The sequence below is a fragment of the Protopterus annectens genome, chromosome 2.part0, assembly GCF_019279795.1.
Source record: "Protopterus annectens isolate FY-2018-M chromosome 2.part0, PAN1.0, whole genome shotgun sequence".
Classification (NCBI taxonomy): domain Eukaryota; kingdom Metazoa; phylum Chordata; order Ceratodontiformes; family Protopteridae; genus Protopterus; species Protopterus annectens.
The window spans coordinates 954,718,086-954,734,112 of NC_056728.1; the positions used below are offsets into that span (position 1 = coordinate 954,718,086).

General features: G+C 37.8%; 1 protein-coding gene across 1 annotated transcript in view; it reads left to right on the forward strand.

The window, feature by feature from the left end:
- The window catches only part of ADAMTSL1 (ADAMTS like 1), a 4,128,157-nt gene that overhangs the window by 3,790,603 nt on the left and 321,527 nt on the right, over nt 1-16,027 (forward strand). The window contains exon 24 of the mRNA XM_044061207.1: nt 1,264-1,476. Within this exon, the coding sequence (XP_043917142.1) occupies nt 1,264-1,476 (213 nt within the window). The remainder of the gene's footprint in view (nt 1-1,263; nt 1,477-16,027) is intronic.

Genomic DNA, 16,027 nt, shown 5'->3' on the forward strand with positions numbered 1-16,027 from the left:
CATTTCATGTTTGTGAAAACCAAGAATTCAAACAAATATTTAATACCAGATTATCATTTTTACTTGTTTCTTACTACTGGGCTTGCTGTGAGCCATTTATTTTCTTTTTTTGGCTCTCCATGTCACATCATGCTGAATAATCTGCCCCCTCTGTCACATAAATAGTGTCCCTCTCCGTCTCCATCTGTGCAGATGCTATAAGGGAATAATTTGTCACTGCATGCCAGAGGAGGGAAGATGAGAGCCACGTATCCCACTGTGTGTTAGTTTAGATGTGCTGCTAATTCCATCATTATGGAATAGCTGCAGAATGCTAACAATCTTCACCAATGTCTTCCATAGCACAGCAACCACCAATTATCGTATCAACTTAAAAAGGAAGTTCCTTGTCATTCTGGCTTCTTCCAGGTATCATAGCAGAACAGCTTAATATTATTTATCTTAGAACTATGATACCAAAAACTTTTCATCCTTACACTCCCCATTTGCTGTAATTCTATACTTTTCCCACTACACATGGGATACATAGACCCCATCACTGACATTGTCAGCACACAATACACATTTAAGATGATCTGCACTATTTCAAAGGTTTGTGAAACAAAAATAGTTAAATGTGCCATTTTACATTAAAGCAGGAACAAATGGGGTAAACATTATCAAGGTATGATTTGATTCAGTCATTACTGCCACACCAAACTCTGTGCTTGTTTCCTCTGCCCTTTAACAAAGCTGGTCAGGGTAGTCCCCACTTTCTGGCTATGTCATCTCTTTTGCAACTTCATTACCACGTTGAAAGAGATGTGTTAGCTGTGGTTAGAAATCACAATTTCAAGCTAACAGCCAATGAAAAATTTGAACTGACCCACTGCCTACTCAGCACACAGAGTAATACTAATTCTGTGTAAGTAAACAATGTATTAGTTGCCATTTAAAAGGAAGGATCTCCTCAAACAGTAAGCGGCAGGAAAAAGGAAATGTTTTCTTATATAACATTTTGAGCACTATATGATGCACCTGAAAAATGAAGACTTACACAGTAAGCCATGTTGTTACTAGTTTCACTAAGGGAACACTTAAAAGGTCTGTTTATTAAAACTGCTTTTGTGTATCGTCATCGTCTGAAACACTGCACTGATACATAGCTATTTGTGTTACCTTTGCAGAGAAGGCTAAGTCCTTTGTCATAAAAGTTTGCTGGATTATTTTTTAACAGTTCAAACTATGTAATAAGAATTTATAGTTTTACATGCATCTTCCCAGGTTGTCCCTTGCCTGATCGCTCAACATCCAACATCACCTGGTTTCACAATGGGAAACTTGTACAGCGGATGCCCAGGCTGAGGTACCAGCTCATGGCAGCAGGCCAAATCTTCCAGCTACGGAATATCACAAAAGGTCATCAGGGCGAAATCAGTTGTCTAACTCAATCTGGATTAGGCTCGCTTTTGAGAAAAACAGTGCTAGAGGTGAAAGGTAGGAAATACTATTGTTTTATTTTATATTTAATGAATTTTAACTGGTGTTTTACTTGATCGGACTGACAACTTAACTCATAAAAGAATACTAGTAAACTCTAGTATCCAGCATTTTATGGAGAAAACTGTTTGACTTAATTCCTTTTACTTGAAACCCCTTTTAAAGTACCAGATTATTTTTTTAATTTGTATGTATATACTGAGTTCAATTGTACAATACCATATGATAATGTAGTCTATATATGTACCCCATGTCATGCAGAAAATAATGCCTAGGTTCTTATAATAAATGCGTTATTGCCTTCTTCTGCCTAGTTGAAACTATTGAGAAGTGTGTGCCTGGAAACTTAACATAATTATAATTTTAAAGCTGCACTCTAGCTCAGTAGTTGATCGGTCCATTCCTGCACATCTTCTTCATTCCAAATGTCTGCTGCCTTTTATTATCCTTCATAGTCCATACAAATGCAGCTGAGGTGGCTTGACAGCTTCTACTTCCTTTAACAGATATGTATCTCCTGCCCATATACTGCCAACAGGCAGTACTCTTCCAGGCTCAAAATGGCATTTCATTTTACAGACAAAGCATTTGTGGGTTTCTTCAACCTCTCTCTGTGGTTTGGTAACATCCCCTTATCCTGGGAAATTACAGAAATGATCCTTCTCTGAGAGCTATAGTCAGTTAAAATATAAAGCGCATACTAAATGTCCCCACTGTAAGAAAACTATTTGATATCTGTCACTATCGCTTGGATGGGAACATTACTGCATTTCCTTTGCTGTAGTGCCTCTCAGAAGTAGCCACAGTACTCTCTGTCCGCCCCATTAATAAAGTTTTCTTCTCTGAGAAATGCCCAGTGTTATGTAATACCCCGTAGCCAGCTCAGAACTCACACTCCCTTCTTTCACTGGATGAGAGAACCTTTTTCCTGGAGTGCCCTAATTTCATTCTGCCCACTGCTGAAAAGGCATATACTGCCATTGGGCAATAACAGACGTCAAAAATTACAGGGTCATTCTCTTGACCTATCTTGGTTTAGCTCAGTGTAACAACTTCTGATATAATGGCTAAAAAAGCAAATATCTCCTACTTCTTGAACCACTCAAGTTTATGCAGAATTATTTCAGTTCCTATTATATTTTAAAAGGAAGATTCCATGATATCATATTATTTTTAGTCGTTGCTTTCTAAAAGGATTAACTATGCTACTGTGCTACTGGGGAATGATCCTCACTATATAGTCTGACCCCCTAATAGTGCTGTGGTAGAAAAATTAAAACTGGTTTTCAAGTTTTTCAGTATTATTTCTAAAGTAGGGCACTGGCTGTACATACAGGCCCTAAAGGGTTGCTGTAAATTATTTAATTTGTCTCATATCTGAGATGCAATCTATACAGTCCAGCTCTGCCTTGCTATTAACAGACACCTGAATTTGTTGCCTTGCATTATTGAAGCTTAAAAGACAGTTGCTTTAGCCTGGCCATGCAGTGCTGCAGTACTTAACATCATATGTCCAACTGCTATTTGAACTTTGCTTTCAGCTTTAGCTCAGCAAAGTCTGGTTTGATTGTTTTTGCTGTCATTTAAATATAGACAATAAGAATGTAGCAGGGGAAGAAACCAGGGTGAGTCAGACTGTGGCTGGGTAGTCTTACTGTGCAGTACAAAGGAAGACAGGGGAGCCAAAAGCAGTAATGCAGACGGGAAGCAAGAACATTGCTGGCATCACAGGAGAATGTTCAGGGGATGGGCATAGAGGTATCAGGATATAGACTGCTCTGGAATGAAACAGAAGGGAGAGCTGGGGTGGAGTAGCAATTCTTCCTTCTCTTTGACCACACATCTGAGGATATCAGATGTGTGATCTGGATGAAGGAAAAACATTAAACCAAGGAAGGGTTGAAGGGTATAGCAAGGTTTAAAAGCTAGGTTAAGTACTATGTTTATTAATGTAATATAAAGGAGTGCTATAATAGAAAGGGGGGGCAGCTGGCATTTGATACAATATATTGTCAACTATAAACAACAAGAAAGGAGGATGAAAGACTGAAGAGAGACAGAAGGAACAGTCATGGGGGGGTCTGAGTCTGCAACAAGTAGACTGGAAGATTTCAAGCTACAGGACAGAGGCAGTGGGACCATGAAAAGTTTAGCCAGGTGGTACCAGAAAGGATAGAACTATATGCATGATCCTAAATAATGCAAAGAGTGTCATTGCTGTCCAGGGTTAAGACTCCTTTAGCCAGTAGTGATCATGTAACAGTGTGATTTAGACTAGGGGAATTTGTGGAGAAAAAAAGGCAGTAGTGTGGGATTTGAGAAGAGCAAGTTAAGCTTTCCTGGGGAAGATGGTCACAGATGAGTTAGGTGAATGGGAGCTAAACTGCTACCTGATGTACAATACAAAAGGCTGCCAGCAAAAAATCCATTCAAGGGAGTGTTCTCATATGAGCATTCAGTTTGTTTCATACCAGAAAAAAAAGTGTTTGCTCATATGAGTGTTCGATCTTTCAAACTGTAGTCATTACAAGATTCAGCTGCGTTAGCAATATCATTGCACACTTTATTACTATAGTTCTTTTTTTTATGTACCTTATTTGCAACCTATTATTGTTTACATTTACTACCCCATCACAAAAAACAGATCTCTTTTGTCTCTCAAACCTATGCTTTATTTCCATCTCTTTCTCACTACTATAATCTCTTAAACCCCCACTTTTACTTGGTCTCATTAAGCTCAAGCCTGATTTTATTAACTGCAATGGCTGTACTTTACTGACCAGCATGGTCAGATACTTCATTCCGCTGCTAATGTACCCAGTGATTCCCGTGCACCTATATCTGAGTGTTCTGCTCGTCCTGCTTTTCCCATTTCACTTGGAAACCTCAGCACAAGCAACTGTCATCATACCGCTACAATAAATAGACCATCTGCAGCAATTACCTGTATGCCAGCCTTCATCTTTGGGGGTCTTCATGTGTAAAATTTCTTCCTAATCTACAGTGCCATTCTACACAGGTGAATTTATATCATTATATGCCTTTTTCTTGCATCCTTATTCCTAGTTTAAAATAATCATTTCTCACCAGCGTCCCAACCCTGTCCCTCTGTGCTAGCATTTAGTCAAGTCCAGGTCAGACTTATCCATTTTCTCTTCAAGCCCCAAACTAAGAAAATTAGCCCTAGCTCACCTGAATACTGCTAGCATGAACAATAAACAGCCAAACCTTGATCTTTGGCTGAATTATTTACCAAAACTCCTATTATTATTTTTTCTGTGAACATGTTTGGTAATAGAACAGGGGAGATTGTCACTCTCATACTTAAATGTGTCAGTAGTATCCCATCATTGGTTATATCTAGAAATTCTATAAATGGAAAAAAACATCACTCCACAATCGTTACTGCAATACAGAATACTTTAATCAAAATAATGTTGTCAAATATCATAAACATATTATCACTAGAGACTTCATCTTCCACTACAAGGGTAAAAACAAAACATTATTAAATCACTTTCTTTCTGTTCCAGTCCTTCCCAGATGATCACCACTGGGACCTGGCCTAATAAATTAACTCCAAGTTTTCCATTTTTGATCTTCTCATCACAAATATTGCTTGCAAGCTAAAAAGTTATTCTAATTCATCTACCGTTACTAAGTGACTACAATTCCCTTCTTTCTCAGTAATTCTTCAAAGTGCTCAGAGTTTCTCCTACTATTATTCAAATCAGACATTTTCTGAAGCTTATTCTAGCATTATTGAACAAAAATTGTAACTCATTATTCGGTCCCCCTTCTACTCACACTGTGATCCCGCCTCTGCCCAATTTACTTTTCATGGCATTCTTTGTCATAGTCAGGAATGGCTATTGCCACTAAAATAACTTAAAATAAGAAGTTACAGGTCTCCCTGGATAAACGTATTATTAAGAAATCTGATAACTGAAAGGGGAAAAGCATCATGAACTGATGCACTGACCTACAGCAAATACCTAGATTTGAAAATATCAGAATAAAGACTAACAAAACAAACATGTCATACTCCGGATCCAGCCACTAATCTCACCTAGCCCCCAAAATGTTTTGAGCTACAATAAATTAAATTAGATCACCCTAAATGTTCTGTAAACTAAAAAATTCCCACTCATTACCTTCATCTGACCAAAATGCCAAATGACAAATTAGTGAACTGTCTAACTGCACAATCAGTCAAAATGGCATAAAACAATCCCCTCACCCCCACAATGAAGACAGTTTCCCCCCACACCCCCTGCCACTTATTTATACCAGCTCCAAGATCACACTCATTCAACTACAGTGCAATCTAATTTCTCCCAGCCTCATACTTTCCTGTTCTTTCCAGAAAACACCTTTCTGTCTCCAGATACCCCTTTTCACAACGTAATCAACAAAAAATGTTCTATTTCAAATATATTTCCACTAAGAATGTAAAAGGATTTTTTGAAAATATTAACTATAACTATAAATTATATTTTCATCCTCTACATCCTAGCCTTCTCCACTGCTGAAGAACTACACATATCCCTTCCATTTATATTTCATCTGTCTTGTTTACCACATTATCCCACACAGGTTTAAGCACACACACTCATAATCTCAATTCCAAAGGCTAATCAAGGCTTGTTGATTGCAAATGTTCTTTGTTGTGTATAATAAATCAGTCCAGTTTAAAATTTAGTATGTTGAAATTAAGTATTATGGGCTTCAGTCTTAGGGTTTCAGTCAAGTGGCTTTTCAGCCTTTTGAAATTTCAGTCTTATGGTCTCAGTCAAATGAGGTTTCTATCATATGATATGGAGCCATATATATATATATATATATATATATATATATATATATATATATATATAATGTGTGTGTGTATGTGTGTGTGTGTGTGTATATTATGGATCCCCTTCTGAGGCTCGAAATCCCATATAATCAAAATTCATTTTCACAAGATGAAAATCGCAAAACCTTGAATACCCAAATGGAGAATTTTCCCAGTGTAACTAAATACTTGCCCAACATGCTCTTCTCTCCACTGTAGTGTGGTCCCAGAGTTGGTATTTATAGTTAAGGGGGTGGGGGGCACAGCTCCCCGCCTAGGTGAGTTTTATTTACTACGGTGTGTGTTTTGTTTAAATTTGGGTGTTTACTTACCCTGGGAAAAACTCCCTGTTCGGGTACTCAAGGTTTCGCAGTTTTCGCCTCTCAAAACTGATTTTCGATTATATGGGATTTTGAGGTTTAGAAGTAAATCTAAATATATGCATATATATATATATATATATATATATATATATATATTTATGGGATTTTGAGGTTTAGAAGTAAATCTAAATATATGTGTGTGTGTGTATGTATATATATATATATATATATATATATATATATATATATATATATATATATATATATATATGTTTATATACATAAATACACACACACTTCTGCACATAGTTTACTAATTCTTATCACATTATTTCCACATCATTTACATCTAAAAATGGCCTTGTATAGATGGCCTGTTGTCACAAGAGTTGGGAATCTGCCTGCAGTGCTGACAGGCTAGAGAGGTGGGCTTGAGCAGTCAGTGACCGGCTTGCTTATCTCAGAAAGAGAGCTTGAGCTTTCCTACCACTGTGTTGTGGAGGTTAGGGATATCAGTGAGTCATATTATAGGAATGGGTAAGCTCATGTATTACAATGTTGCATGCTCTACCCCCTCAGAGAAAAACATTAGGGCAAAAATGACTGCCTTGAAAACAGATGGTACTGCAGAAAAATACCCAAGTGTCTTATTCTCCATTCTTCTTCCTCTAACTTAGATAATTTTTCCACCAGCTGTTGTCCCAAGCTGCTGGCCTCAGTTCAGGGGGTGAGGAGGCATCATGAGTTTAGTAGAGAGGCACTTTTTAGCAGTAGATGGTCAGATCTGCAGCAGAGGACCAAAAATATCCTTATAAAATTAAACAAATATTCCTATATTTATAATCAAAAGTTACTAAGTGCAATTTTCAATACATATATTTTTTTCGGTTTACTATCATAATTTCTAATCCAACTCCGTCGACCGCACTATGTTCGAACATGGAAAGTCAAACACGGCAGTGTTGAACTTCAAAAGCAAGCCATGGAACGGGGTTTTAACATGGGTCAAGATTGGGGCGAGGTTTGTAGTTCGGTAATAGCAGTGAACACCTATCTCGACCCATGTTAAAACCCGTTCCTCGGCTTGCTTTTGAAGTTCGACATTGCCATGTTCAACTTTCCGTGTTCGAACATAGTGCGGTCGACGGAGTTGGATTCTAAATTATGATAGTAAACCATTTTTTCACTTATACATTCCACTACCATCTTATAATCATTGCAGTACATAAGTGGGGAAAAAAGTGACATGTAGTTAAATAGGAATAGAAGAAAGAAAAAGAGGTACCACAAACAAGAGATATACAAAGGACGTTGAGCTGAGTTCAAGGTTATACTTCCATGGGGAACTACCCCCCATGAAGAGTTTCTCCAAAGAATATAAAGTTACTGTCATAATGTCAAGATGTTTTGCCATTGAGATGCGATATTCAGTGATGTCCCTTTTACCAAACTTAGACTTTGTGGCTGTCTAGAAGTAAAACGAAAAATCCAGCCATGCCTGTCAACCTTTTAGTACAAAAAATCAAGGCAATGCCTAAAATAATAAGGATATGTATTTATTTATTTATTTATTTATATTTTTGCATTTGTTTACCTGGAAATTCCAACTGGACACAGGTCCTTTTTCAAAGGAGGCCAGAGGAGAAAAGCTCCACAGAGCAATAAATGAGCAACAGAGTACATAAAGAACAATTAAATATACATAACATAGCAAATAATAAATACTGCAGCAAGCATTAGATATACATACAATATGAAACATAGTAATGAACAGATATACAAATATCTACCTAGAGGCTAGGAATAAAGGTAGGATGTATATACAGATAGTACTAAGCTCAAACAGATACTGTTCTAAACTCATATACTAAATCCTTGTATACAAATATTGCACTAAACTCAAACAGATATAAAGCAGATGTTCCACACGAAGGTGGAACAAGCTAGAAGGGCTAATGGGATGGAAGGGGAAGATAGAGGAGTAAGAGAGGAGACTGAGTGAGTAGTATACATGGTAGTGAGAGGAAGCCAGGTGAAAGTAGTTGGATAAGTACTGTATTTGGAGTTGAGATGAAGTGAGGTAGTTAAGCATATTATAATAGGTCTGAGAGATTGAGTGAGGACGGAAGGGGTGGGTAAAGGGTGAGCCAGAGCCTGGACAGGAAGATACGCAATGATCAGATTGTGTGAGGCAGAGTGGCTAGGGGAGGGGAGAGGAAGAGGAGGTACAAAGGAGGGTTACTAGTCAGGATTGGTGCATGGGCATAACCAGAGACTTTTTAAGTGAGTTTTTAGTGCAGTCTTAGAGTGATTGCAAGAAGGTAGTGTGGTTCTAGAGGGGGAGAGATTGTTCCATAATCTGGATATGATGCAGGAGAATAGTGCTTCTCCTGCTGAGTTCTTGGGTTTGGTCACTAGAAGTAGATTTTTGCTGCTGGAGCGTAGTGGTTTAGTGGAGCAGTAGGGCTGGAGAAGGTTTTGAAGGGATGGGACTTTAACAGGATGGTTTACTAACTTGTGGGCAAGGGAGAGCTGATTCAGGTGAAGAAGTTGAGGGAGTTCAAGCCAGTCAAGTACTCTAAGTAAGATACAGTGTTGGTGGCGATAAGATGCATCAGTGGCAAACTTAGTAGTTTTATTGTAGCAAGCCTTTAGCTTGTTTAGGTCTGTTTGTCTAAGGTAGGTAAGTATAGGAGAGGCGTAGAGTAAAGTGTATATTAGGTGGGAATTGGCAGCAGAAATTCTGGCTGTCTTGGTGAGGAATTGTTTGTCTCTGTACAATGCACCTAGTTTTTTGTAAACCTGTTTTATGGTAAGAGAAATGTGACTGTCAAATCTGAGATTATCAATCTCAACACCAAGTACTTTGGTATGTTCTGTTGGGGAGATGATGGTATTGTCTTTTGCTAGAATATTAAAGTGTGGGATAATTGGGTTAGATTTAGTGGGTTGGAAGATAGTCTTGCTCGGGTTGAGTAATAACTGGGCATTAGGTAGCCAGCTTTCTACAAATGAAAAGGCTTCCTGTGTGATCTTGTGAAGTTCAGGTATAGTTGGGGCTGAACAGGTGAGGGTGGAGTCATCTGCATACTGTATAAGAGAAGCATGCTTGGTGGCTGTGAATAGATCATTGGTGAAGAGTGAGAACAGTAGGTGACCAAGGATGGAGCCTTGGGGAACACTGAGTGTTACAGGAAGTCAAGGAGATAGGCCATTATGCCAGACAACTGATTGTTGGTGGCCATTTAGATAGCTGTGAAACCAATCAGTAGCTGATTGGGAAATGGATAGGCTAGTGAGAACAGAGATTAGTAGTTTGTGTGAGACCATGTCAAAAGCCTTGAATAGATACAGAAATGTAGCAGAGAAGAACAGGCCATTATTTTTATGATGAAGAATAGCATTAGTGAAAGAGAGCAAGGCGGTAGTAGTGCTGTGGTATGGCCTGAGGCCATGCTGGGTGCTGGAGAGGAGGTTATTAGCTAAGAGGCAGTCTAAGACTTGAGAATGGATGCATTTCTCAGGTATCTTGGAAGGTGGAGAGAGGATGGCCATGGGGTGGTAATTAGAGAGTTCAGTGGGGAGCCACCTTTATGGAGGGGAATGATGTGGGATATTTTCCACAGTGTGGGGACATAGCTTTCTGATAAGGACCGATTAATTAAGATAAAGACTGGTTAAGCTAGGGCTTCTGCTGTTATTTTTAGGTATTCAGATGGGAGATTGTCAGTTGCAAGTTTTGTAGGCTTAAGTTTCAATAGAAGTTTTTTTATATAGGAAGTAGGTACTGATGAAAAAGAAAATACTGTTGGCAGAGTATTTGGTTTTGATGTGGGGAGGGTGGGTAGAGGGTTGTGTTGTTTAGTCAAAGACAGAGTGGTTTCAGTAAAGTGTTTATTGAGTGAGTCAGCAATACTGCTGGAGGAAGGGGGGAGTGGTAGGTGGGGGGGTTCCTACATTACCTGAGTGGAGAATGAAGTTTATTGTGGACCAGAACTGCTTAGGGTTGTGGTGGGAGGAGTTTAGGGCAGACTGATAATACTGGGTTTCATGTTCTTTTATTTGCTTTTTGACCTTATTGCGCAGCTCTAGGAATGACTGTCTAGAGGAGGGGGGTTTTGTTAAGTGCCAGTGCACCCAGGCGTTATCTCCGATTTTCATTAGTGCCCTGGTGCTTTTTTGTAGCCAAGGCCCAGAAATACAGACATATTTTAAATGTTGCTCTTCTATACTTAAAAAGTTGCTAGAATAATAGCTTTTGTGTTGTCATGCTTTTTCCAAATTATATAAAAATTGAAACTCAAATGTGTATCATTATTTAGTGACCTCAGTCCTCAGTAATTTGCCAGAAAACCAAAGATTTTATGAAGAACAGACCAAAATATGAGACAAAAATCTGGACATTCTTTGAAAATCAGTTGAGAGGTATGAACCAAGCCACTATTCATAACATTTTTGTCAAGTTCTTCAGCACTCTTCTTACTCTGTTACAAATCCTTGAAAAATTCTAATCAGAATGGTAGCGGGTACCGTAATTCAAAAATATGAGGCAAAAATCTGGACAGTTGAGAGGTCTGTGATCTAGTTTGTTGTCCTACTTGTTTGAGTCTTCAAACAGGTGGCACAGTGATATTGGGTACAATAATATGGATGGTACTGGAGAAACAAGGCAGAAAGTACTAGAACAATTTTAAAAGCATCACACAGTCTTGAAGTTTGAAAATTATGAGTGATCAAGAGAAGCAGTTTTAGACTGCATGGAAGAATACACTTTGAGAAGAATTTTAACAGGACAAGTGAAGAGAATACTGTACTGGAAGCAGCAAAGTAGATTGGAGCTTAAACTGTCACTGATGGAATGGCTGTCCAGCAGTGCTAAACAATAGGACAGTGGGCTTACTAGGGCAAGGTGATAGAAAACGCATGCAGAAAGAAAGTATTAAAAGGCACTGAAATCAAGTGACTCTTAGCCATGATGCTTGGAATATACCGCTGGGTGAATAAAATCGAAGTTACAATTCTTTTCACTCTCTTTCGATTAAAGCAAGCTGCAGTAATTGCACATATTACTTTCACAGTCAGTATGTTAGTGGGCAGCAGTGGCATCTAAATGTAGATATTTGAAATGAACTGGCACATAATTTCATTGTCTGAAGTATAACTAACAGAAACAAACATGGATTTTGATGCAAAGTTTTGAAAACTGATTACTGCTTCTCAATCTGCCTTATTTGTTAAGCTGTGGTTTCTAGTTAACTAGCAGCCTGTTTCTTCCTAATTCCAGCATAAATTCCTAAACTTTGTCCTTGGCATTCTGTAATTGTTATGACTACTGGCTTATGGGATTTGTGGTAGTTAGTAATGAAATCATCTTGGCAATAGATGAATAACTCTGCCTTTCATTCCCTCAAATTCTCTTAGATAATTTTATATTCCAGTAGAAGCCTGAAGGGAGTACTATTTCCAGCTGATTAACCCTTTATGTCTAGTTACAAGTGACCTATTTCACCAGATGTCAGGAAAGAAACCTTACGTTCAATACTTTACCCTTTTCCTTATGCCAGTAACTACTAACATAACTTGAACTTTGGTTTGGATATACCTTATCTGTATTTATTCATACTGTAGTGGCTAGCCTAACAATTCCTAATGATCTTTTATGAGCTAGCTATGCATATATATTAGGAAAGGCAAACCACTTACTGACATAGCTGTTAGCTGTCCAGATATTTGCAGAATGTCTAGATTTTTGCCTGATAACTTTAACTTGTCCCTCATAAAAATGTGTGGTTTTATGGAAAATCATTGAGGATTGAAGTAACTAAATTATAACATACATGTGAGTTTCAGACTATATATCATTCAGAAAATGCATGCCTATAAAAAATAAATAAATAAATAAATATTATCAAAGCAATTTCCTAAGTTTATGTGAGCGATATTTAAAATTTGTACCTGCTTTTAGGCCTTTGTCCTTCCCATTATTTCTGCCTTTGTCCAGATCTTATGTACTTAGTGGCTGAGAGATATACTGAGTATGTCCAGCCTGTCATCCATGTGCAGACTTTTACCAGTAGTAGATTACCTAGATGTGCTCCATGCCTGTTGGATGAAGCATAAGCAGATATTAAGTGACTTAAATGTTAGGTCATAAATAATCGCTTTGATGCTGTTACCAATGTGTTGAACTCAAGAGACTAAATCATAGCTGTGTATATGTAGAGAAACTACAATTCTTCCTAATAAAACAAATAATAGTTTGCAACAAGACAGGGAATTCAGGCAAGAATAAAAACAACTCCTGAAGTTCATTGTCTTATTTACAGGGCCTAATAAAAATGATCTGTTGTAACTCAGCTCCAGTAGGGGGTCTTTCTACCAAGTTCCTCCACACTGATGTACTACCCTCTCCTCTCCAGCAATGGTGTTACATAATTATAACAGCAATGAAGGCTGTTTCCTGATATTATGAAAACAATTTGTCCAACATTTTGTTCCAACATTGAGCAAGTCTCTCAGCCCTGGGTAAGCTACTCAGAAGAGTCAGTGAACATTTAATGTCCTTTCTTACACAGTACAGCTTCCTGACCTTATCAGAAAACATCATGGTATGGACAAAGCTTTGTTAAAAGTAATCAGTCCTGTCTGTTCTAATCATCAAATGCACTTTGTTTCTATACCTATGCAAGGTTTATAATACTGTAAAATTATTCCGTCTTCACTGATCCTGACCAGTGGTATTGATATCTGGTGTTTTGTTAGATTTTTGTCAACTGACAGGGCTTTGTGTGCAAAAGGCAATCAGCTATATCATTACTAATGACTGTTCTTATTGATGTACACCAGGGATGTTTGTTGGTGCCACTCCTGTTGTACATGGTCATCACTGGCATGTAGCTTCTACAACTCAACATGCTGTTGACTGTAAGTCTGTATCTCAGACATTTTGGCAAATCTAAATTCATCCTTTCAGACCCCTTTTACTTGTACTTCACCACTGGTTCTATGCGTCTGGCCACCTGCTAAACAGAATTAAATGTAAATAGATTTTCTCCCCTAAAAATATTGTTAGTGGATGGGACCCAGTTTGATTTTGTTTACAACTTAAAATTCCTAAACATACTGCTAGGGGACATCTTGGTCTATATGCTGATCACTCCATTAATAAGTAAACCAGATGTCAGGAGCTTTGTATGTGCAAATCAGGTCATAGGTAACAGCTAGCTGCCCTTCCGGGCCATTTTAAGCCTAGCCAATTCCCCTTTTACTGCCTGAAATAATTTATCCCATTTTGGTTATAGATTGGCCTTACCCATCACATGGTTGATAATTATATATTACCCATTTTGATAATAAATGAGATTATACCATAGATATTTTGAGGGAACCAGTGCATGGGATAAAGCATTTAGAAGCTGCCCTCAGATATATACTTTCTGTTTCCAATCCATAGATCTAAGTTGCAGTTGAATATGGACAGGGTTAAGCTTTATTTTTGTGGATGGGGCATTGGTATCCTCTGTTAGATACAACTGCCCCTCCAAACTGTTCTTTTGATGTTGCTGAAGAGGTTTAGATCCCTAGACCGAATATTTCTGATGCTATTAGATGTGCAGTAAATCCTTCAGTATTAGGTTGAAGGACCCAGGTCACCTCTTAGCAGTTTGTAGGATACATTGTATAGTGATAGAGCTTTGAGTTGGGCTATATAGGACATGTTGTTTAAGCTTTGTATTCTTTTAGTAAGGAACCTCTGTGGGTATTCCAGTTGTTGCATATGTCTGGACAGATACATACCAAAGGGGGCATTATTCTCAATGTTTGGCCTAAAGATGGCTGAGTAAAAGGGGGCTATGACATCCCTAGATCTAGACACAATCCCTTCATTTATAAGCTGTGAAATATAGAAGGACTGTCTTATGACAATGGTTGGTCAAAGGTTAGGTCACTGTCCACATAAGTTCCCAAATCCCAAACAACTGGGTCAACTCTTAGAAGTATATTGTCAATGTGGTAGTTTACCTGGGTAGGAGACTTTCCAAAAGATACAATAATGCATTCTTTGGCATTTAGTTTCAGTCTATAATTTTGGCGTTATCTATTTATTTATTTGGGACAAACCTTTCTGCAGGATGGCTAAGTTATTGGCTAAAACAAGAGCAGTCCCGGCACAGGACTATGGGGAACTCCACTGTTGATTGGTTTATTTGGTTAGTTTGTTGAATTGATCTCAATTCATTCCTGCAAGTGTTAAATTAAAAAAAAAATACCCTTTGCCAATGCAGTACTACCATTCAGTCTATTGAATAGGTACAGCACAGCAATCTGGAATGTTTGCAGTGACTTAGGAGAATGTAGTGCACACTGTGTATTATGTGATCCTGTATACCATTCATAAAAACAGACATTCCTTTGTATGCCAGCATTCAGTATCACAATCCATGTCCATGAATTTTGGTACTGATCAGTGGGATACTAAATTTATATACCTCCCCACACTATGTTTATGAAAAATAGGGCCCTAAAATTCCCATTTCTTTAGATAAGATCTACATCAAGGGAGTCTAGTGCCCTGAAGGAATGCCCATTATGTGCCTCATCCTCCATCTGGCTTCACAATAATTTGCCTGTTAAATAAATTTGCTTTATAAAAGTCATGAGATAAACTTGTTTATATATCTTGTTTGTTGCATTTATCAGCTGTGATGATTATAAAGGATTTTGGTTGGAATAGTTATGTTAATTGCCATGTTTTGACCAATGGAGAAACAGTGTTTAACCATGCTTTTATGAGCATATGTGTGTCTATATTTATAAATGTATTTATTTAGTTTTGCTTACCATGTTACTGCACCAATTAAAACTAAACATTTTCAAACACATAGTGGAGAGTACCTCACAATGAGTTCATAGCTTAAAACAAGACAAAAAAATGCAGCAAAATAAACAATGATACAACTTCTGTAAACATAAGATAATGCAGATAAAATTAATGTATACTTGGCATGAAACAATAAAACTGAAGTTCTAACTATTCATGTGAATGTGCTTGAATAACATACACATATTTGCTATAAATGTTTGAGAATTGCAGTATGTATACTATATACAGTGTTAGTCAATAGGCATGTACAATGAAGGGCAGAAGTAGTGGGGGGAAGATCAGAAATAGGGAGCAGAGATAGTTGATAGGACCTTAGGTAATCTGATCCCTTTGGAGGCAGAAGCATTAGAAGGTATTCAGTTAGGTGGCGAGATTGCCAGAGAGAAGGAGTGATTGGTAAACTGCAGATTAGACATTGTTGGAGAGAAGGAGTGACTGGTAAGATGCAGATTAGAGACTGTCAGAGAAAAGGAGTGATTGGTAAACTTCAGATTAAAGGAAAACTCC